At 43.8% G+C, this 22,028-nt stretch overlaps 1 protein-coding gene across 1 annotated transcript; it reads left to right on the top strand.

The window, feature by feature from the left end:
• The first annotated feature begins 1,006 nt into the window (after positions 1-1,006).
• dlgap3 (discs, large (Drosophila) homolog-associated protein 3) lies at positions 1,007-16,528 on the top strand. The gene is made up of 13 exons (XM_070921382.1): positions 1,007-2,059; positions 6,453-6,485; positions 7,093-7,307; positions 8,484-8,586; positions 8,676-8,892; positions 10,535-10,546; positions 10,651-11,189; positions 11,903-11,997; positions 12,944-13,163; positions 14,479-14,773; positions 14,857-14,948; positions 15,158-15,304; positions 16,012-16,528. Exons 1-13 carry the CDS (start codon positions 1,007-1,009, stop codon positions 16,324-16,326), a joined length of 3,336 nt encoding a protein of 1,111 aa, XP_070777483.1. The 3' UTR covers positions 16,327-16,528.
• The last annotated feature ends 5,500 nt before the right edge of the window (positions 16,529-22,028 follow it).

The following is a 22,028-nucleotide window of genomic DNA, read 5'->3' as shown; positions in this document are numbered from 1 at the left end:
ACACATTGTTTTCCTCAGCTGTAAATCATGTGAATGCTCAGAGGCTCCCTGCGGACATGGATGGAGGAAGGAGAGACAGACAACAAGGAGTGCCGGGCTGATGAATATAACGATAAACAGGAGAGAGGAACGAGAGGCGCTAAATGGGAGAGTGAGGCAGAGACAGAAGAGACACCGTGAGAGAGAAAGAAAGGCTAATATTCTTGATTTATCAGCCCAGCAGCCTTTGAGATGAATGAGAAGAAAAGAGCTGTCTGTGGCCGCTTATTGCAGCCCGCGGGATGAATGCTCACTATTGCACTGTTTGTCTTTGGTCGGGTAAAAAATGAAGTGCTGAATCAATAAAAATGTTAATCAGAATAAGAAAAAAAAATATTGTTTTCACTTTCAATTTAGCAGACCACTTGATAGAAGAGAGAAAACAATCTGGACATCAATCTACAAACTCTATTTCTTTTTGTTGTGATTCATTTGTAAGTCATACCATGAATTACACTCAACTGCACCTCCCACCGTTGTGTCTCACACACATATACAGTGCAAAAGCATCAAATAAGTTATTTATACCTGCGCTCACTCGGAACCATTCTTTTAAAGGATTATAACACTGTTTTCGTATGTTATGTTTCGCAAGCGTATTCCCATGTGTGCGTTATTTTGCCTGTTCAGAAAGCTTGAAATCTCAGCAGTTATTGTGGTAACAGAAGAGTGATCGGCTGTGATCAGCAACACCCACTCATCATCTCTTATTCTGTGTAATGAGACAGAAAAATCTTATTGATTGCAAGACTGAACACTAGATTCCGTTATTTAATAAGATTCAGATTGTTATTCATAAACACAGTGTCTTCACTCCTGTCTCCCGAGATACAAAACCTAAACGGTTACTCTTTTTGTGCCTCCAGGTGAGACCGGTGCAGCCCTGTCACGCCCACAGCGCCCCCTTTCGGCCCGGACGGCCCACCACGCCCCGGCGCCTGTGAAAGGGTACCATGTCAGCCGTAGCATGTCCCAGCATTCCTCTGGTGGTGGAGGCCCCTGCCACTGCACGCCTGAGGACTGTGACGGCCCAGGAAGAGACTACTACCAGGGTCACAGCGATGGCCACTATTACCCTCCAGGAGGTCCAGCTGAGGCCCTGGCGCTCGAGAGGCACCACTCCCACTCCCACTCCCATAGCCACTCTGGAGGGGGGACCTTCCCCCGCTCTCACCCTAGCCAGCACCCACCTCTCCAGTCGTTTGACTCTTGCGAGGAGTGCCTGTCCTCAGGCCACGGAGGGAAGATGCACCGCATTCCCCCGAACCTGATGGACCAGTTTGAAAAGCAGGTGCCCTTTCATCCTGATGGCTTCCACACACTGCAGTACCAGCGCACTACTAGTGGGGGTGCTGAGCCGCGCAGTGAAAGCCCCTCACGTATCCGCCACCTGGTCAACTCTGTGCAGCGCCTCTTTGCCAAGTCCCATTCCCTGGAGGCCCCATCCAAACGGGAGTACAACGGCATGAGAGGAGGCGGGGACTACCGTGGCGAGAGAGGAGGTGGCCACCGGAGTGGAGGAGAGGACGGCGGAGGCCACTATTCAGGCCACCAGCCTCGCTCTACTAGGAGGAGCAAGTCTCGAGAGCGTAGCAAGAGCGGAGACTCGAGACACGAGTCAGGCAGACGTCACCGCAGCAGGACAGCAGGCTGGTGGAGCTCTGACGACAACCTAGACAGTGACAGCAGCTACCTGGTCAGCGGGGGCAGACGGGGGTATCCCAGCGGACACGAAAGCCTGGATGCAGCCATCCAGGAGCTCACCATGAAGAGGCCCAAGGAACGTAGTGGTGGGCCGGGGCCTGGGGAGTGTGTGGCCTGTACCACAATGGCTCTGGCTGGGGGTGAAGGAGGGGGACACCACGGGCACCAGGGCCACTCCCTGAAAAGAAGCACCTGGTCAGCCATGACAGTGAGTCAGGCCAGGGAGGTGTACCCTTCCACCAGGGGAGGAGGCTACGATAAAGCCCTTGTGCCCGTGGAGAATAAGCTGAAAGAGAGGACCTTCCACTACCTACAGGTGTGTGTACGCCTGCATGTCAACCAAGGTATATGTGTGTGATTGTGTGGGTACAGAGGGAGTATGTGGGTGACATTGTTTGCTGCTCAATGCTGACCTGCAGCAAGAAAGAAACATTTCTGTAAGTTAAGACCTTACATTTTTCCTGCAAGGTTCCCACATATAAGACAATGTGCATCAGCATATGAAGAAATCACACTGAAAGAAAGTGGCCCTGGGACTGAGTCTTGTGCAGGTTAGCCCACGTTTTGCATCAACAATTTCACGCCGAGTGTATGTCTCTCTTTCCAGTGATAGCAGTGTTTCCAGTGTCCATTAAGGATTAATGTCCCTAAATCCATTTCACAATCATGTTAAAACAGTGCTCCTTCATCCCTAATAATCCTCATATTTTGACTTTTTCTTCTGTTTCAAAATGAATCCATTTGATTGTTGTCTGTACATCCATGGTTACTGTGCTAACAAGAAGCGCTAGCAGCTAATGCAGCGCAACTTCATGGTGCAGATTCGCCCAAATGTCAAGAAATATAGGCTAAAAATCATGTGTGGATTACAGCTATCTAACTGACTCCTTGACAACATAACACTTCCTATTTGCATTGCTCAAAGCATGATGGGAACCGTAGTGCCAAGAATACGAAATGCTTTAATCCCAAATTGAAAGGAAACCAAAGCATGGATATCATTTTACACTATCCATACATTTCTTTTGTCAAGGTAACTATGTCCCATCAATAAACGTGACAGTTTTGAATTGCGTAAAACTATTTTTTCATAACGTGATACGTGAAAATTGAGCAAAAACAGCCCAGAGTTCAAAGGGTTAAATGTCCACCTGAAAGGTCCAATAGTCTGTCACCCAAACAGAGATTATTTAATGTCTTTCCCAACAGTCCGTCTCCCAGTCTCAGTCACCACAGCCTAACTCCGAATCCAACACATACAAGTTTCCCTTCACCCTTTCACTCATTTTGTATACATGAATTCCCTAAAATGAAAAGCCAATGGTTGTTACAGTGTACCTACAAAGTCAGTTTAAGGAGCACACACACACACACACACACACACACACACACACACAAACAAGCACGCACGAAACCTCCAGCTGTGCTGAGGTAGAGCTGCCATGCAGACTGTGTTTCTACGGAAACAGCAGGTAGCCACAGGAGTCCCTGGTGTTTTTCCAACTCTCATCCTTTAGACACAGCTGAGGTCTGCTGATAGAAGAGACAGAGAGAGCAGGGTTGTGTGTGTTAGTGTTTCCAAAGGACAAATCCCACACAATTTGCCTCTGTGCCTAAGGCTGCCATCACACTCACACCTTAGGACACAAAATGAACTTCCCCACTGCAGCTTTTCTCATATCTCCAGGTGTCACTTGCAGTTTTGTGGGAGGGGAGGGGGGGGGGGGGGGGGGGCACTTAGATGATCCGTGGCTTCAGAGCAGACAGCCTCCCAGAGCTGTTCAGGTCTACTCCATCAGTACTACACAGCAGCACAGGTGCCATATTGAAGCAACAGCTCCAAACTGAAGCCTCTGGAAGCAAAACTGACAATGTTTGCTGCCAGAGTGTGTAAAGTCCACACATCATTCATTCAACAACTGACTTTAAAGCAGCTATCGATGTTCTTACACTAACGATGGATCACATGTCTACTTGTAAATGAAAGCGGTCGCTCATGGTGATGAACCCTTTATAGCTTCATGGCCATAAAGGGCTTTATAGCTTATTTTAGCTCATTGTTTTGGCTTTATGGCCCGCAACTTTACTGTTTTGGTTCACTCCTATAACTCTCATGGTGTCGATTCAGGCCTTTTTCAGCAAAAAAGCTCTAAAAACCCACTGCACCGCTACCTGTCCAGCACCAAACAGCAGACAGACACAGTTAGCAACTAGCTGGTGAACATAGTGGAACATTTAGCTGCTAAAGAGCGAGATATTTCCCTCAGGAGTTAGTGGAGACCAAAACAGAGCTAAGAGGAGATTGAACATTGGACTTACATTCATCAGGTGGCCAGAAACGTGACTCCAAAAGATTGCAAATACTCACTGTACGATACAAACTGAAGAAAAGATGAAGGAGAGACATTTTTCTTGACACACTTCTAATTTTAACCTTATTCTTAAGTCTGGTCAGATTTGTGTGGTTGTTGGGTTCATACTATATGAGAGTGTTTTTCCCCTCAAGGACATGAGTAAAAGTTTTGAAAGAATATCATAGTCTTTATAATAAAGTTACAAAGTTCTTTTTGTAGCACAGTGAAGACACTCTTCTGAAGACAAAGCCAGTAGTTCATACAGTACATTTCAAATCAATTCACAACTGCTCCTTTCAGTCAGAAACAGACAAAGTAGTTGTTCTCCCAAGCTTCCAACTGGCATTTTCTAACATTAACATGTATATACAAGCTTACACTGACAAGTCCACACTGGGTCATCGCTCAAGTTTGAGCACAAAAGCAAGAAAACAAATGAAGCAGCGCAAAGTGAAAATTAAAAGAAACAAAAGTGCATGAATCTTCACAAGTCTGAATTATTGTGGTCAGAGGCAAAGGGACATGTGCAAGGTTTGTTCCCATGGTGTCAATGACAATCACGATGTGCGGCATCAGAACCCGGTGCTCTCCATTCCCTAAGCCTCTCCCTTCCCCTCGGCCTGTGTCTGATAGATAAGGAATGATAAAAACGAGAATATGGAGCGAGTGTGAAATGAAGACAGAAACAGCGAGGGAGAGGGAGAGAGAGACAAAGATAGAAGGGGGAAAAGAGCACGGTAGGGGGATGCAGAGATAGCAGAGCAAGCTCAGGGTTAGAAAAGAGATAAAGGAGGTGATGGTAGCCAAGGGGCAACGCGAGAGAAAGAGCAGGATGAGAAAATGAGAGCGATAGTAGAAGGCCAGGGGGATCGGGAGATTAGGGCTGAATCATCTTTTAAGTGATGACCTTAAAAACACACACTCAACTGGATGCCAAACCCTGAGGCCTTGACAGTGTGTGTGTGTGTGTGTGTGTGTGTGTGTCAACGTGTAGGTGTTTTAATTTGATCACATATGCGAGACAACACACCTCAAAGCATTTGCAAAAACTGAAAGATCGAGGGGTCTCTCAGCACAAGCAGCTGCTGTTGCCTTCTGTTAGATGGTGTAAAGCTTTCATCATGCTGGAAGAGAAGTGGGATCAAATGGTACACACACACACACACACACACATTTACATATCGAACTGAGTGTTCTTCCACAGTGTTAGAATTATACAGTATGTACAAGGTTAATATCCTCATCTGCTTTGATGCTAATTACATTATTTTCTATATCAACAATGGCTCAAATCACTATGTAATGTGAAAGAATTTTAGCCTCTTTTTGCTCGTTGTTTTGGTTTTCCCATGTCACATGGTCACATCAAGCTGTTTTCAGCAAAAGAAACTCAGATAAACCAACCATGCGCTACCTACCAAACCACACACACACAAAGTTAGCAACTAGTTGGTGAAGAAATCTAGCAAGATAAAAAGCCAGATATTTTTTCTCAGGAGTTGGTGGAAATGAAAACCGAGCTAAAAGGAAATTGAATATTGGACCAGAAACACAACTCCAAAAGGTTACTAATGTTGCTGTTTGTCTGCCGGACTGTAAAAAGGTATTTGCTTGCTTACACATTTGCCACAGCAACTAGGGGATAATATGTCAGATGTTGGGTTTTCAGTTGTCCGGTAGCCCCCAAATGGCCAACAAAACATCAGCTAATGTAGCTTTAAAGACATGAACTGTGACGTGTTTCATTGTGTCTCTCTATAGCTGCCTGGCTCGCTGTTTTTCATTGGTCAGGTTCCCCACAAATCATGGAATTCTTTTGGAATATCATTGAATTTAAGAGGTCTATTACATTGCATTAGATTTTGTCTCAAGCTTTTTTAATTCTGAAAAACTACAACAGCAACAAGAAAGAGAGCTTAAAGAGTTATGAAATCATTCTGACTTAGTTATGAAAAGTCATACACTTTACATGATGGCCACAATGGGAACCTGTCAATGTAAAGTTTTTGTTTCATTTCAGTGCTTCTTATGAATTTTGTATGTGACGTCTTCCTCCTTAGTTTCATATCTTGACTGTGTTCGTGTGTGTGTGTTTTTCATTTTGTTGTCTCTCATTCGTCTGCTCATCTGTCTTCCTGATTTCTGCCCGCATTTGTCTGTTATTCAGCGTCTCTGCTTCTTTTTATTTGACACCCTGTACGCCCGTCTGTCTCTCTTTCTGCCACCTTTCCTGTCTGTCTGCCCGCATTTTGTCTTGTCTGTCCATCCACTCTGCTTGTGCCTTTTTGTGCACTGGTTCATTTGCTCTCTGTCTGTCGGCTTCTAGCTTACGCTGTTTCTCCTTCTCTGTGTCAGTGTTTCTCCAGCTGTCAGAGTTTCTCTCTTTCTGTAAGTCCCTTTGTCCCTTTCTCTCTTTCTTTAACTCCCATGTATGCATATATGGGCGTGTGTGTGAGTGTGTGTGAGTGTGTGTGTGTGTGTGTGTGTGTGTGTGTGTGCTCTCATTGTGTGCATGAGCATGCTTAAGCTATCTGTGCTGGTGTGTTGGCTTCACACTGGGTGCACGTGTGCCATGATCATATGTCTGATTCATCCCTGTCCTTCTGTTCGAGGTGCAAAATATGTTTCGACGATGAAATATATTTTTGTTTCGAGAAGTCTTTTGACTTCAGTAACAGATATTGGGAAGAAGCTGCCAACAGTGCAGTGAAAACGCCTTCAATATCTCAACACTAATTTAATTTAATAACATTGTGATCAATTGCTTTTCCCATAACAGTCGGTGTAGAAGAAGAATGCATACTTACTTTTAACTCATTTTAACTGTTTAACCCATTTATTGAAAGTCTGACTAAAACCGAGTTTGACCATGTATATACTCTACATGGTTGCACACTTACATTCACTGTATGTTGCAGATGCAGATGAATCCTCCTCGGCCCTTTGACTAATCTATGACTGTGTGAATGTTTGTGTGACATTGAATGTGTCTCAGGTCCCGTCAGAGGACTGGGGAGGTGGATATGGCGGTGGCGGTGCAACCGACAGCGGAGGGGAGATTCCATGCCGTCGCATGCGGAGTGGCAGCTACATCAAGGCCATGGGCGATGATGACAGTGTTGACTCAGACACCAGTCCAAAAGCCTCGCCCAAGTCCACCCTGATCGCCCAGAGGGATGCCTTTAGACGATCTATCAGCATGGATCAAAGGTCAAACGTCACAAATGGAGTTTTTACAGTATATGAATGTTGAAAGACCCTTTTTGAAAAACAGCTGGTCTTTATTATATTGCCAGAAATGACAGTACAAGTTAGCTGTAGTTAGATTACTAACTACATACTCATTTAATGTTTCTGTAGAAAACGTGTTTGCTCCATTTTGCCATAGAAGGACATTTTGCACGATGCGTTGTACTTTGTGTGGGTCAAGCTCCACTGGATCCTACATTTCCCATTATGCAACTCGCATAGCATATTTCATTAGACCCCCCCTGCCAAGTAAATGCCCATGTCTTGCAAACTTCACACATACAGTATGGCAAACCACGCTTTAAAAATGTGCAGTCTTAAAGCTGGGATAACCCTGATGACATCATCCCTGGGTTATTTTCTCCCTCCAGAGTCACAGGGGATGTTATATAACTGTTTTCACTGTACAATTGTGTAACATTGGTGTGTGGAGTGCTTCTTTAAGATATTCTGTGACATATTTTAGTAACATTCAAACCATTCAGCGGTGAAAACTGCGATCTTGAAATGAGGATTTTGTCACAGTGTGATATGGAGAGACATTAAGTGATAATATTGAATTATTGCACTCATACAAACATTAAGAAATCCAACCTTTTTATCTCAACAGCACAATCCAATTACCATCACAAAAAAAGAAATAGAAAAGTAGCACTCATGTTGTTATAGTATATGCAGTAGTAGATACCTTCATATAGACAAGCTCCGGGGGAACTTGGGGTTTGTCGTTGCACTCAGAGTTTTTAGATTTAACTACACTTCTGCATAAACAACATGAAAAATACATTTACTCAAGAGTTCAGACAGATTTCCAATAAGATAAACAAGTTATAGTTATAATTCATTGCAGTTTTGCAGCATTATGACACTCAAAATGACTCCAGCTGGCAATAGTCATAGAACATGACTCAGTGACATTTTCTCTGCTAGTTGTGGTTAACCAGATGGTGTACTGCATGTTGCTAGATGTTACAAACATGAGTTTTTGACAGAAATAGCACAGCACCTGGCTGAAGATTTTACAGCCAGAATATCATCAACATCAAGTGAGTAAGAAGTAACTCTCTGTGTCGTCATACACTGTAGTTGCTGCAGTCTTCAGTAAAGCTGACTATGTCTATTATTTGTTTCATTCAGGTACTCATGTAAGCAGTGTACAGACTCCTACCCCAACAGCCGAACTACACCTAAAACCCACGCCCGCACTCGTAGTTACACCCGCTCTCTGACCAGCTCTCAGGTAACAAATGATGTGGTTTAGTTGTGTGAATGATGTATTTGCACAGATGTCTTGACCACAGCAACGTGTCTCTCTCACCTTCCCTTCAGCTGGGAGACACGTTGAACCGTCAGTTTGAGGCGGTGTGCGAGACCATGTTCGGGGAGGTGGAGTCTCAAGCCGTCGAGGCCCTGGATCTTCCGGGTGTGTTCCGCACTCGCAGCCACAGCTATGTCCGTGCCATCCAGGCTGGCTGTTCCCAGGACGACGACTGCCTCTCCGTCTTCTCCATGTCGGGCCCCCAGGGAAGCATCAAGGGCGGGGCCGGTGAGTGTGCTCATGCGTGTGGTTTGGTGTGTGTGTGCATGAATGTGAGTTTGTGGCGTCTGTGTGAGTGTTGGAAGGATGTGTGTGGTTGTCTTTTATGCGGTGGCAACCTGGTGGGGGACACAGCAGGACAGCCGGTGGGAGAGGGAATTGTATGACAGCTTGTGTCTGCTTACCTCGACAAAAGCCGGTTTACGCACTTTCACACACACACACACACACACACACACACACACACATCCACAAACCCTACACCCTCAGTTATTGCACAGCTGCATGCAATGAGTATATCCATTTTTCATTTTTAACCTTTTTTCCTCTCTATTCCTTCAATCCGTATGATCTCACTCTTTCACCCAAGCCCCCTGCTCCTCTGCAGCACTTTCCTTGTGTTTGTGTGTATGTGTGTATACTATAAGCATAGACTTGTGTGTGTTATGTTATTGTGCATGCTCTTTGTTCTCCGTCATCTCTGTCTTGTCTCTCTATCTCATCTCTCCCATCACCCTCCCCTGTGTGATGGCAGGTTTCTCAGTAATAGGTGCAGGAAGGCTCATGATTATGGTGAAGGCTCAGTGTCTCCAGCTGCTTCTTTCTCTCTGTCTGTCTGTCTCTCTGTCTGTCTCTCTGTCTGTCTGTCTCTCTGTCTGTCTGTCTCTCTGTCTGTCTGTCTCTCTGTCTGTCTGTCTCTCTGTCTGTCTACAGTGCATTTCTTCCTGACGTACTCTCACTCTTTCACCTTCTTACTCTGTACCACTCTTTATTTGAAACATGCCTGTTATTTGTGCATTTTGTGGGGTTTTTCGTTTTTTGTTTCATCTTTGCAATCACACTCTTACTCAAGCATGATATACAGTACGTCTGCAGTCATTTGTAATATTGTGATAGTGTGTGTGTGTGTGTGTGTGTGTGTGTGTGTGTGTGCGTGTGTGCTTATATTTGCCTATTTGTGTTTGTACAGTAGACTGCAGAGCCACTCCAGTGCCTTACAGGACTCGAATTCTGAGCTCAGACCAGCAAATCCCCCCTGATACTTATTAAAGCCTCTGTGAAGTGTCATATAAATCAACTACAAACACTCAAAAGACACATACACCTACATGCATGCTCCCACACTGGAGCTTAGAGCTTCATGGTTAGAGTCTCTGGAAACTGTGTCTAGCTGGCTGGTGATGAAGATGCTTGGAAAGAAATGCATTAAAGTTTGATCCTTTATTCACTGAAAATAAACAGTATGTGTGTGTGTGTAGGCATATACATTTGAACAAAGCTGGGGGGGGGGGCAGAATCTTTGGCTTCTCATTTTAATATTTCTCTCAGGAAATTGCTTTATCTTCTCAAGAAGCAGAGTTAAGTTAGCTCAAGAGAAGAGGTTTTCTTTTGTCACTTCTGTCATGTCTGTCTTTTCCACCTCTTCGCTCCCTGCCTCTCACTGAAATTCATACCAAAAGCTGATTTTTGGTGAGAAGAAATGGTGCTTTTGAGTTACGTATAAATCTTTCTGACACATCTTGCATCTTGCCATTATTTCTTAATGATTTTGTTGTTTTCTCTCTTTCTCTCTGTATTGGTTCACCCCCTCTGATATCAACAAATTTCCATCTTTTCACTCTTTGTCTTTCCTTTCACGTTCCCCTCCCAGTCTGTCCCTTTTGTAAGTATCCACCTCCCCTGCTCCCTGCTGATATAGTACCCATTTTGCTTTTAACAGCCCACTATGCCTTTGTCTTCCTTTCTCCTGCTCTTCTCACACTTCAGTCTTTCCTTACCGTAAAGGTGCTCCTCCCCCACTCCCACCTCGCATGTCCAAGTCTTCGCTCTCGGTGCGAGCCCAGAGCAGCACCGAGTCCACACAGGATGCCTACTTCCAGAGCAGCGGACAGTTGGCCTCAAGCTCAGGCCCCGGGCACCCCAAGCTGCACAGCAACTCCGTGGACCTGGGCAGCTCCGATGTCCCCTCTGGTCGCTCCTCCAGAGGAGGCTACTACACCGCCACGGGCCCTGGACGTTCCCGACAGCACAGTAACTCAGCAGAGAGCCTTGATGGGGTCAGGGGTTCGCGGGAGCTGGTGCCCTATGGAGGGGGTCCAGGAGTTGGGGTGAGGGCCAAACACAGCAGTTCGGCTGACAGTCTGCTGGAGGGGCCACCGAGGCCGGCCAGGGAGAGGGACGGCAGGGTTGGGGGCAGCTTGGGGAAGTCAGCCTCCCTGCCTCAGAACAGCATAATACTGAGTAAAGCTGGGGGGCAGGACGAAGGCCGTGGCGGGAGAAAGTGGAGGCCATCCATAGCAGTGCAGGTGAGAAGGGACATTTTATTCCATCAAAACCAGGCTGCAACTAACATGTCTGTCGAAAAGTATTCAATTTACAATTATATAAAACAGACAAAAGCAGCAAACCATCACATCTGAGAAACTCAAACCAGAAAACTTGATTTAGATGACTGATTATTTCAGCACTAATCAAAATGCAAGGTACATGTCAAAGAAACAGTTCAACATTCTGGGAAATACAGTAACTTTCTTGCAGAGAGAGAAGATTGACACCACTCTCGTGTTTGTGCATTAACTACACAGCCAAGAGTCGGGAATCGATACGCGTAGCTTAGCATAAAGGCTGGTAACAGGGGAAACAGCCTGCCTCTCCCCAAAGTTAAAAAATATGCCAACCAACACTCTAAACTCACTAATTAACAGGTTGCACCTATTTGTATATGTTGTAACTATGTCTTGGCAACTAAAGGCCGGGCACACACAACTTCCTGGAGACATGAGATGTGACAGATGAGTATCGATGTTCTAATTTAAAACAATAGTTAGACATTTTGGGAAATAAATTATGAATATTTGCATAACCGATCTTCTCATCTAAGCCCGAAAAAGAATGAGCATACATACAAAATGTCTAACTATTCCTCTAATTCCAGTTGTGTATGATGTCTTTAGGGTGTGTGTTTCAGCAAACGCCTCGGTGCTCTGACTGTGGTGCTTTGTGGCTTCTTCTGTTCCAGGTGGACAGCTCAGAGACTCTGTCAGATTCAGACGCAGAGGGCAAAGCTCTTACAGAGGTCCACTCTATAGGCGTCCAAGTGGAAGATGACAAAAGGTAATGGAAATAAAACTAAAACTCAAAGCAGGGAAAAAGTATTTATCTTTGGAATTTCTTCCCAACTTGAAGTGTGTTTATATTGCCTGACATTTAACTTAATTATGGACACAAACTTACAAACTAAGACGTGCGTTTGTTTATTTGTTAATTTATGTTTGCCCCAAAATATGTGGCTTCATCAAGAGCTTTTGGTCTTTGCACAGTAATTTATGTGAATAATTTTAATATATAATTTGAAAAAGCCTTCATCTCCTGGGCGCCCGACAGTGCACCCATCTATGGTTGATTTCTAGGCTAGATCCCATTATTTCATTTAACATTTCATCAGACATCACAGCTTGAACTCAGTAACACTTTGTTCCAAGAATGTCTTGTTTTTCGACTGTAACCATGACTACTGCAAATCATACACTCGACATGACTTTCACACATGATGCAGCCCTTCTCCTAATTATATCCAGCATCGCTTATGGGTCAGATTCACACGCATGCATGCGAGCACTAACAACATCACATACCCCCGAACCCCAAGCACTGTGTGATCATGCACCTGTTAAAAATGTCCCCCACCTCCTGCAATCATCAAGGATGACAGTGTGACGTCGGGGGACAAAAACAGGAGTGCAAGAACGGAAATCTGAGTCACACCTCACACCTCATCAGACAGCAAAGACGGATGAGGGGAGGTGGGGTATAAACTTGTAATAGAGTAAACACTCATCACTGAGTCCATTGATATGACATTTGCACACACTGGTGCGTCATATGCCAGAGGATTTAGCAGGGCTTATCACAACCGAGTGAGTAGTAGTGACTGCAGTGACAGCATGACTGTCCCTGCTCCAATAGGAATGAGGAAAAACATGATTTGAGAAAGGCTTTTGCATGCGATACCCTGCGTGACTGGATGGCTCCGGGCCTGCTGTGACTCCCTGTGTTGCAGGCGGGCTCGTTTCAAGCGCTCCAACAGCGTGACGGCGAGCGTGCAGGCCGACCTGGACCCGGAGGGCTTCCCGGGGCTCAGCATCGCCGTGCCAACACAGGACAAGAGTCTTCAGTTCGGCTGTTCCTTCCAAAGGCACTCGTCAGAGCCAGAGTCAGCCAGCCAGTTCACAGAGTGCCACCGCACCGTCCACACACAGGGACAATGGGCCTACAGAGAGGTAGGTCTGCAGTGATACGCAAAACATATCGTCTCCTTGATTACAGATAGTATTCATGTAAACTACATTCAGGGTTCCCACCCGATTGACGCATTGTGATATGCTTGAAACCTGTCAAAGGTGTTGAATGTATTTTGTTCCTCATGAAACATTTCCAAAGACAATAAAAATGTTGCTCCATGGTGCCACTACCGGTCAAAAAATCCACTGGGTACCTTTACAGGAATAGTTTGACATTTTTCTGGCATCTTGCTGAGAGATGAGAAGATCGATACCACTCTCTTATTTTCCTGTTAAATATGAATCAACAGCCTGAAGACAATTAGCTTAGCTTAGCTTTACTCTTAGATGTCTTTTGTAGGAATTAAACAAACGGAATTTAACGTATTAATTAGTGAGCTTTAAAGGTGCTGGTAGGCTGATCTTGTTACCTTCGGACAGAGCCAGGCTAGCTCAGCTAAGCTAATGCTGCTGGCTGTAGCTTTGATGGATACACTATATATGATAAATGTATGCTATTATTAGTGTCCTGGTATTCTCATGGTTCTTATTGCAGATTTCTTGCATTCCCTCATGCACAAAAGAGGCCCTCTTGGTATATCTTTCCTGAGAGGCCCCTTGGAATTACCTAAAATGTTGCAAGGAAGAAGTTATATTTCAACCTACAGAATATGTCTTGATATATATATATATATATATATATATATATATATATATGACTTTATTTTACATACTGATCTGCTTCTTGGGTTGAACTCAAGTAGGTTCATTGTTCTTGTCTTTCACAATTCATCAGAATTTGAATAAAACCCACAGCTTCATATTCAGCGAACAGACATGAGAGTGGTAGAAATCTTCCCAAAATGTCAAACTAAATATGGTCTGTTTTTTAAAATGATGCTCAAACTAGTCTAGCTTAGGTAGGATGTTACACAAAACTAGTGATGAGAAGAAAAATGTTTTCTTTTAAAAAGGAAAAATACCAGAGATTGAAAAAGTAGATAACTGTAAGTAAGGTAAAACATTTTTAGAATATATCAAACATTTAGGACTTTTTAAAATGTTGCCTCAGATATTTAGTGACTTGTGTCCAAAATGTTGTCACACTGGCCAAATGCTACTGTATCTTGTCATCCATTAGTCAGTGATCCCATGTCCCCATGTTGATGTGGATGTAGGTATTATATATTGATATATTACCTTATGGACAAATGTATTGCCACTAGACTAAGACATGAGGATTGAGGATGAGGTGTTCCACTTACTGATGGTCCTAATACTATGTGTCCAACAGTGTTTTCTTACGTTATCCCAGGACTTGATCCAGAGTGGATATACTACTGAGGCCTGCCCAGCAGACCCACGGCCCCACCAGCACCCACACTTGCCTCCACGTTCCCACTCCCCTCTGCCCATCACCTCTGAGAGAGCCTGGGCGGGGACGCCGTCCCTGGAGGGCCCCCGGAGCCTGCCCGACTCGGGCCGAGCCTCGCCCTGCATGAGAGACGGAGAGTTCTTCTTACGCCTCCTGCAGACAGAGGTGGAGAGGATGGAGGGCTGGTGCCAGAACATGGAGAGAGAGGCAGAGGAGAACGAACTGCCAGAGGAGAGTAAGTTTTGGGAGGAGGATTGAAAGGATCAGAGATGAAACAATTCTTGGATTTCTAAAACTCATGTGCTCTTTCCTCCCTAGTTCTTGAGCTGATCCGAAATGCAGTTGGCAGTGCCCAGATGCTCATGTCTCAGAAAGTCCAGCAGTTCTTCCGCCTCTGCCAACAAAGTGTGGTGAGTATGTATGATTGTGTGCAAAATCATGACAACACACATTACGTATGGTGCATGGTTTTGCTAAGATTAACTGTCACTAAAGGCAAAATTAGCTTGGGTGCAAAACCACTACTGCAGAAATTGGTCTCATGTAATTTCTCAAATACTTGCATATTACTTTGTCACCCATCACCACATGTCATGTCCCGTCTCCCTGCACCCCCCAGGACCCGTCAGTGTACCCCCAGCCTACCTCTCAGGACCTGGCAGGCTTCTGGGACCTGCTCCAGCTCAACATAGAGGACGTCAGGGTCAAGTTTCAGGACCTCCAGAGGCTCAAGGACTCTAGTTGGAGGCTCCCACCTGAAAAGAAGGTGAGAGGCCCAGGGGTCCAAACAGCCCTGGTTTCCCTACAGCACTCCCCCAGAGCTAAGATGGCAGTGTGCAGAAGAGTAGCGCAGATGGTCGTGCCCTCCAAGCCTTTGCAGGTTGTGAAAATACAGAACAGCAAGAGGAACTGAGCTGAGCTGCCCACGAGACGGTGGAGTCTTAAACTGTTAGAAATCTAAATGCACAGCAGCATTTTTTTTTTTGCGTTTATTGCAGCTGGTCAAGCAGAAGGAAGTATTTGTCTGTTAAATTATTCTCTATAAAAATTAGGCTACTCACTGATCAACTACATTATTCTTGAAAACAAGCTAACAATTGTTTCTCTTTTCTTCTTTTTTCTTTTTACATGATCTTTGTTTACCTTTTCTTCTCCCATTCCATTACCTTCTACGTCACCCAATGTCCCGACGCATGCTGAGATACTTTTTCGCTGATTTTTTTCAATTCAATTTTGGTTATTTGTCTGTCATAATGCTCATGATTCTTCCTCACTTAAATTTGACCTTCTTTGTTGATGGTTTACTCTTTGGTTTGTCATTCTCTTTGTTTCTCCCAATATCTCCACTTTTTTTTTTGCATGGGATCCCTTTTGTACAACCATACAAAACCATTTCTTTTCACCATCCATCCAACATGATAAATCCACTGTCCGTTTTCATCTGATATCTACGTCTCACCATTGCCGGGCTAGGAGGATAAGAAGCTTCCTCCTCCCTTACCAAAGAAGCCAGCAGGCGGGGTGAGTGGCAGCCTCCGGGCCGATAGCGTTGGGGATGGGGGCGCCGGAGGTGGAGGAGGCGGGTCGGGGGGCCTGGTGGTCCCTCGCATGGGTGGACATACTCTACCCATCAGGGAGAAGTCCCTGGACCTCGGGGACCGTCAGAGGACAGAAGCAAGGAGGAGGCTGCTGCAGACCAAGCGCACCGCCTCCTTCAGGCAGAACTCAGCCACAGAGAGCGCCGACAGCATCGAGATCTACATCCCCGAAGCCCAGACTCGACTCTGAACACTAGGCTGAGGTGTCTCCCGCTTACCTCCTCACTGACCCTCCCCCCTGCGACGCTGATCCGCGCACCAATCTCAGTCTTTCTCTGAGCCCAGTTTTGGATCTTCTGCGGGTCACCGCTGTTTATCTGCTCCCCTCCCTTCAGCATTTCCATTACTTCACCTCCCACAACTGCAAATTCACTTCTCTTGCTCATTAAACAAGCAATGACAGCCATTTTAGTGTCTTGAAATTTGGATATTTTACTGACACAGAGGCCTAGACCTGAAATGGTAGCTAGCAGATATGAGTTATAGACTTTTTTTTAAGAATTCTCTGAATTTCTTTTTGGCTGACAACAAACAAGAAACAGTCCACTTTTATAACAGTAATCAGCTGAGGTTCACGCAGTAGTAGCATGCCTGTGCGTGTTCATCTCGTACTTCTCCACCACTGAAAATAAAGGGCTTAACAGGCACAAAACCTCTGTGGAGATGAGGAGATGGCCGAATCTCCCTATGGATCCCCTGTTGCCATCTCCTGAATGCCATTTGCAACAGAATCAACTGAGATATATCCACACTCTTCACTGATGCTATTAGTATGGATGAATAAACATGGATTCATTTCTCGCCATCAGTTTAAATGCCCTTAAAAGTCAGATGGTTGACAATCCCCAAAGATCATTCTCATTCAAGCATAGTCAGTCAACTACAGCTGGCTCCTTTCACCCAGGTGCCATCTGTCCACCCAGGCACCCAGTCAAAGAACATGAAACTATTTCCTGTCTCTTTCCTTCTTTCCTCACATCCCGCCTATCCATTGACTACCCTCAGCATTCAGCAGGGAGGCTGTTTGAATGTGAAAGTGCTATTTGTACATAGTGTGCACACTCATGTTTGCCAAAAGGAGCTTTTGCGGTGTAGCATCACAGCCTTGACAGCTAGAGAGCATCACAGACAAAAAAAAAAACAGAGCTGTTTGCTTTTTATTTAGTCTCTCTGAAGTTTCAAGTGTTCAGGGGTGGGGTTGCTGGGGATTTTTAGGAGAATATATTTTGGTGGCTTTTCAGGACTTTACTGAGAAGGTCCCCATTTCACTGTGAGACTATAGCACCACCACGTGGTCAAATGAGGACCCAAACCAACAACAGTGGTCTGCAGAGAGTCCTTTCCACCTCAGTCAGGAATTAACAGACGTCCTGATGAAACAGCCATGAAAGAAGATCAGTTTCTTCATTACTTTTTTCCCCAGTTCTTTCCCTTGACACACGGTGTGTTTTCTCCTCTCCTCTCTTGAATATTCAGAGTGGACTTTCCCATGTTACGTTTGCATAATTGAAAAGATAAAGCAGTGGTTCACAAAGCAAAAGGGGGAGAGCTGTCAGCAGAATCCATTTGCCGAACTCAATCAATACAATCCTCTCAATTTCACACACCGCAGAAGAAAGAGGGAACGATTTCTCTGATGGAAAGAAAACAAAAGAAAGTCACATTCAATGTAGCTCCCTCCGAAACCCCTTCCAAAGAGTCATCAAAGAGAGGAAACCATCAGGTGTGAAATGATAGAAAAGAAGTAACTTGATAGTGTTTGGTAATTATGCTGAGATTAAGTAACACTTGTTATGAGTGGAATTCTACTGTATGTTTGTTGCTTTGTGTTCCTTTCTCCTTTCTCTTTATTTACTTCTTGAAATCATACTATCTGATGTTTCCACTGAACAAAGTGTAGCATGATTTTAAAAGCTTGGGAAGGGCCTCATGTGCACATTTGTGTCAGAGGAGATATTTTGTGTGTGGATGATGCATATAGGCTTGTGCGCGTGTGTGTGTGCAGTGTGTGAATATGAAGGGCTGTGTGTCATAAGCAACGTGTTATGAAGCCCAATGAATACTAAAAATCCAAATTAGACATTTTAAACAGAAAAAAAAATACAAAATATAAGACTCTTTTAGCATGATGTTTTTATTTTCTTTCTTTTTTAACATTTGGATGGAATGTGTCGGCAAAATGGGATATTTTAATGGGAGATGTATATTTTATAATATAATCTACATTTCTAGATTAGTAGAAACTATTGAGTACAGTATATGTACAAAAACAGCATATATCAAATGTGAAATGCTACAGTATTATTATGATAGATTATAGCATTGTGTGATACTACAGCTATGTGGCATATCCAGATTCAGTACATGTGAAAAATAATTTCAAATGATTATTATCTTCAGTTTGTGAGTGCTGGGTCAGGTTCACAGGGTATAACTGGCAAGAGTATTAATTGCCAAGTATGATCCTCCATAGGCCTACTGTCTGTCTGTGGTTCTAACATATACTGCTGTATCCCCTCCCTGTATATCCTCTTTAGAACCAACTACATGTGCCTAACCAGCTATATGTGGAGGTTTCCTTTGAACACAGTTTACAGTATATACATACATATATATAGAAAGATATGTAAATAGAGAAGTATAAAATCTGCAGAGAATATTGTGAAAGAAAATGTTTTTATTGTACTGACATGACACCCTTTGTCTCCCCCTCACTCTCACTTGCAATACACACGTAAGACTGGCATATTTTGTTGATGTTAATACTGCATGTTTTATGTCAACCTCCTTTGAGAAATTTAGCAGAATCTCCTTTTTGACTGTTAAAAGGGAAGCAAATTTTGTAGCTGATAACCTCTTTTTGTGATTGAAAAGAAATTGACAAGATTTTACAGTGCAGTCACTTTGTACAAAGATTATATCCTCGGAGGACAATGATACTGGCAACCTTGAAACAGCAAACAATGTTTTGATTTGAATCTCGACAGATCAATTTAACAACCTCCATGTGAAACAAGCTGCCCTGGTGATTTGCCCTCTCATCCTCTGTCGCCCTCAAACTTGACAACTTCTCAGTGGTATGTGACACAGCCCTCAAATAACAAAGCACAAAGACCTGCTTTTATACTGTTACTCCACTGTGAAGGCCTCTTGACTCTGCCCTCACAATCCTCAAACCTACACGCAGAGGGATGGCAAGGTCGGCCTTGAGGGACACCAGGAATCAAAGAGGCTTTGTTGGATATTTATCCACTGTAGCAACTTCTTCTTCAGTTCTCGCTGACTCTCTCCTCTATACTTTTGATCACAAGTTGAGGTGTTAGCCAGCCACCTTGCCTTGAAACAGGTCCATTGCAAACACACTTTTGGTGGTATGAGTTCCATGCTTTTTGTTCACTATTTTACCCATCCATCTGTCCTTAATCTTCACAGTATAAATGCAGGAGCCTCAGCTAAAAATAGCACCTGGGTGTATAGTTGTACAAACATGATCCGAGCACTTACCAACACACCAGGCAGACTACTATACGAACCCTTTCACCTCTTTCTAGAAGTGCAAAAACCCCTTGTGGACAGCCAGACGGACAAGTCAACTCCGAGTACCTCAGTTTCTAGCAGCAGTGTCTCCAACCCCAATCCAGGCCTCTGTCCTCAGGGGATTCTTTAACACCACACAACCGACGGACTCTGAAAACACAGGACCAGATCAGTCCCGCCGGAATGTTGTTCATATTCTCTGAATGAAAGGGGAAATCCTTTGAACCCAGATTCTCTAGTAGCCATTTTCTGAGACTGGAGAGCTGGAGTGAAAGAAGTGGTGGCTGAGGCAAGAGCTCAATTGTAGCCAACGTGTGTGTGCTGTATACTGTGCATCTGCAACAAAGTGGAGCAGGAGGGACGCTGTAGCAGCAGATTTGAGTTTTAGTTATGCAGGCATTTCTGAGAGACAGAGCTGCTCTGGAGGTCACTGGTTGAGTTAAACCTCAGTTGGAGAAGCAAAGGAATTAGGAACTAGTTGGCTGAGTAACTAGAGCTAGGAGCTGTGGCTGCTCCTTCTTGTTCCATTACTCGCTGCAATATTTCAAACTGATCCAGTGTCAAAAAATGACGAAAATTACAATGTCTTGTTTTTTTCATGCAACCATGGTCACACCGTGTTTCAGCAGTCGAATGCTTTTAACGAGAATAGGCAAGAATAGGAAATGTTAGGTTAGCATTAGCAGTAGGCTAACTTAATATAGCGCTGATACAGAATTAGGAAAGCAGTAAACAGTGAGGCTGATCAATTAGATAGAATAACACTGGATTACCTACATGCATCATTTCTCTTTCATGAATCTCTTGTGGCAATTTCAATTCGCTGCGGGAATGGCGGACTCTGCCACTAACACTGAAATCTACTATATAGAAAAGGAAATACAGAATGTAAATTATATCTTTAATACTTACCATTCATACTTTGACCAAACTTTCTTAAAACATTTTTGGTTTTCCTCAGAGGTTTTACTTCCCTCTGTCTCCAGAGCAGCTCAAACCCTAGAAAATGTTTAACTGAAACTCCAATGTGCCTTTAGCACAATTGCATTTGTATTTGTGTGTGTGTGTGTGTGTGTGTGTGTGTGTGTGTGTGTGCGTGTGTATGTATTTACATTGTAATGTTGCTTTACAGTACACACACAGGTAACCATGTGGGTCAGAGACAACTGAGCAATTACTGTGTAATTAACAAAAAACACCACCCTGCCACCCTCACGTTTACAAAAATGTAAATACCTGTTGCCAATGGACATTGCTCTTCTCAATATTACATATATTGTTATTACAATATGATTATTATTAGTACAATTATTGTCATTAAAAGGATTAATTATTGCCATCACTCTCATTATTATAAATGGTGTTGTCAGTTATAGCTATGGGTAAACATTGTTCTGTATTCAAGGGCGAGTCTTATGTACAATAACAAAAAAAATAGTTTAATCTATGATGACAAGTCTTAAATCGCTGCTACTAAGGAGATGGAGTAGAAGAAAAGCAAACTGACAATAACTCTGGGAAGATATTCTTTCTCTGGGATCAATGAGGGACACTCCAACGAGGAGTGAGAGATCACCAAAAGAGGAAACCAAGCGTTGAACAAATGGACTGAACGGAAGATCCAAACATAAGACCTTCTTTCTCCATAATTGTGCATTTATTCCACTCTGAACTCTTAGTTCTGCCAGAGGAGGAAAACAACATGGACATCAAACTGCGACTCTACTCTCTCTGTATTCTACTCTATAATGTAGCAAATCCTAAATAGCCCCTCGTTCTCTACTCTTTCCTCCTCTTTCATCTCCTTCTTGTGTTTCTCACTGAACACCATGATTTTTAATCAAACGGGTTTAATACAGCGAGCTTTTCTGTCTTTAAGCTCGGCTTTATTCTTGAGTTCTCTTGTTTTATACATTTGATTCAGTGCCAAGACAGCATATTGTACATACAAACATTAAATGCTTTTGTTTTTTTCTCCTATAAAAAGAACTGAACGGAGCATATAGCAATAGCGATGCCATAAGATATGAACTTTTGTTTCATAATGCCGCCAGTGGATACACAAGATGCATGAGAACACCACAGTGACCGGGAGATGCAGTCTGAACATGTGCTAGACGGCAGTGTAGGGTGTTGCACAGTGAAGTGTAAATCATGATTCTGTTTGTTGTGTTGTGGTTCTCATTTTGTACATACAAATTTATTTATTGATCTTGTATGTTTTATGGATCTAGATGTGTCGAAGGAGCACGTCTAATAGCGCTGAAGCCCAGAGAGATGGCACACTGTGACGTGGTTTACCCCAACACAGAATGTAACACTGTCGACGTTGTCAAAACATTTTCTAATGGCTAA

The sequence above is a fragment of the Enoplosus armatus genome, chromosome 16, assembly GCF_043641665.1.
Source record: "Enoplosus armatus isolate fEnoArm2 chromosome 16, fEnoArm2.hap1, whole genome shotgun sequence".
Lineage (NCBI taxonomy): Eukaryota > Metazoa > Chordata > Actinopteri > Centrarchiformes > Enoplosidae > Enoplosus > Enoplosus armatus.
Note: the sequence above shows the minus strand (reverse complement) of the source record. Positions and strands in the feature narration are given on the sequence as shown.

Bases quoted from the DNA above. Each gene is read 5' to 3' on its own strand.
- dlgap3 (XM_070921382.1), top strand. From the start codon at position 1,007: ATGTCCCAGCATTCCTCTGGTGGTGGAGGCCCCTGCCACTGCACGCCT. The intron at 2,060-6,452 runs GTGTGTGTACGC...TCTCTGTGTCAG, and splicing joins GGACCTTCCACTACCTACAG to TGTTTCTCCAGCTGTCAGAG. The intron at 6,486-7,092 runs GTAAGTCCCTTT...AATGTGTCTCAG, and splicing joins GTCAGAGTTTCTCTCTTTCT to GTCCCGTCAGAGGACTGGGG.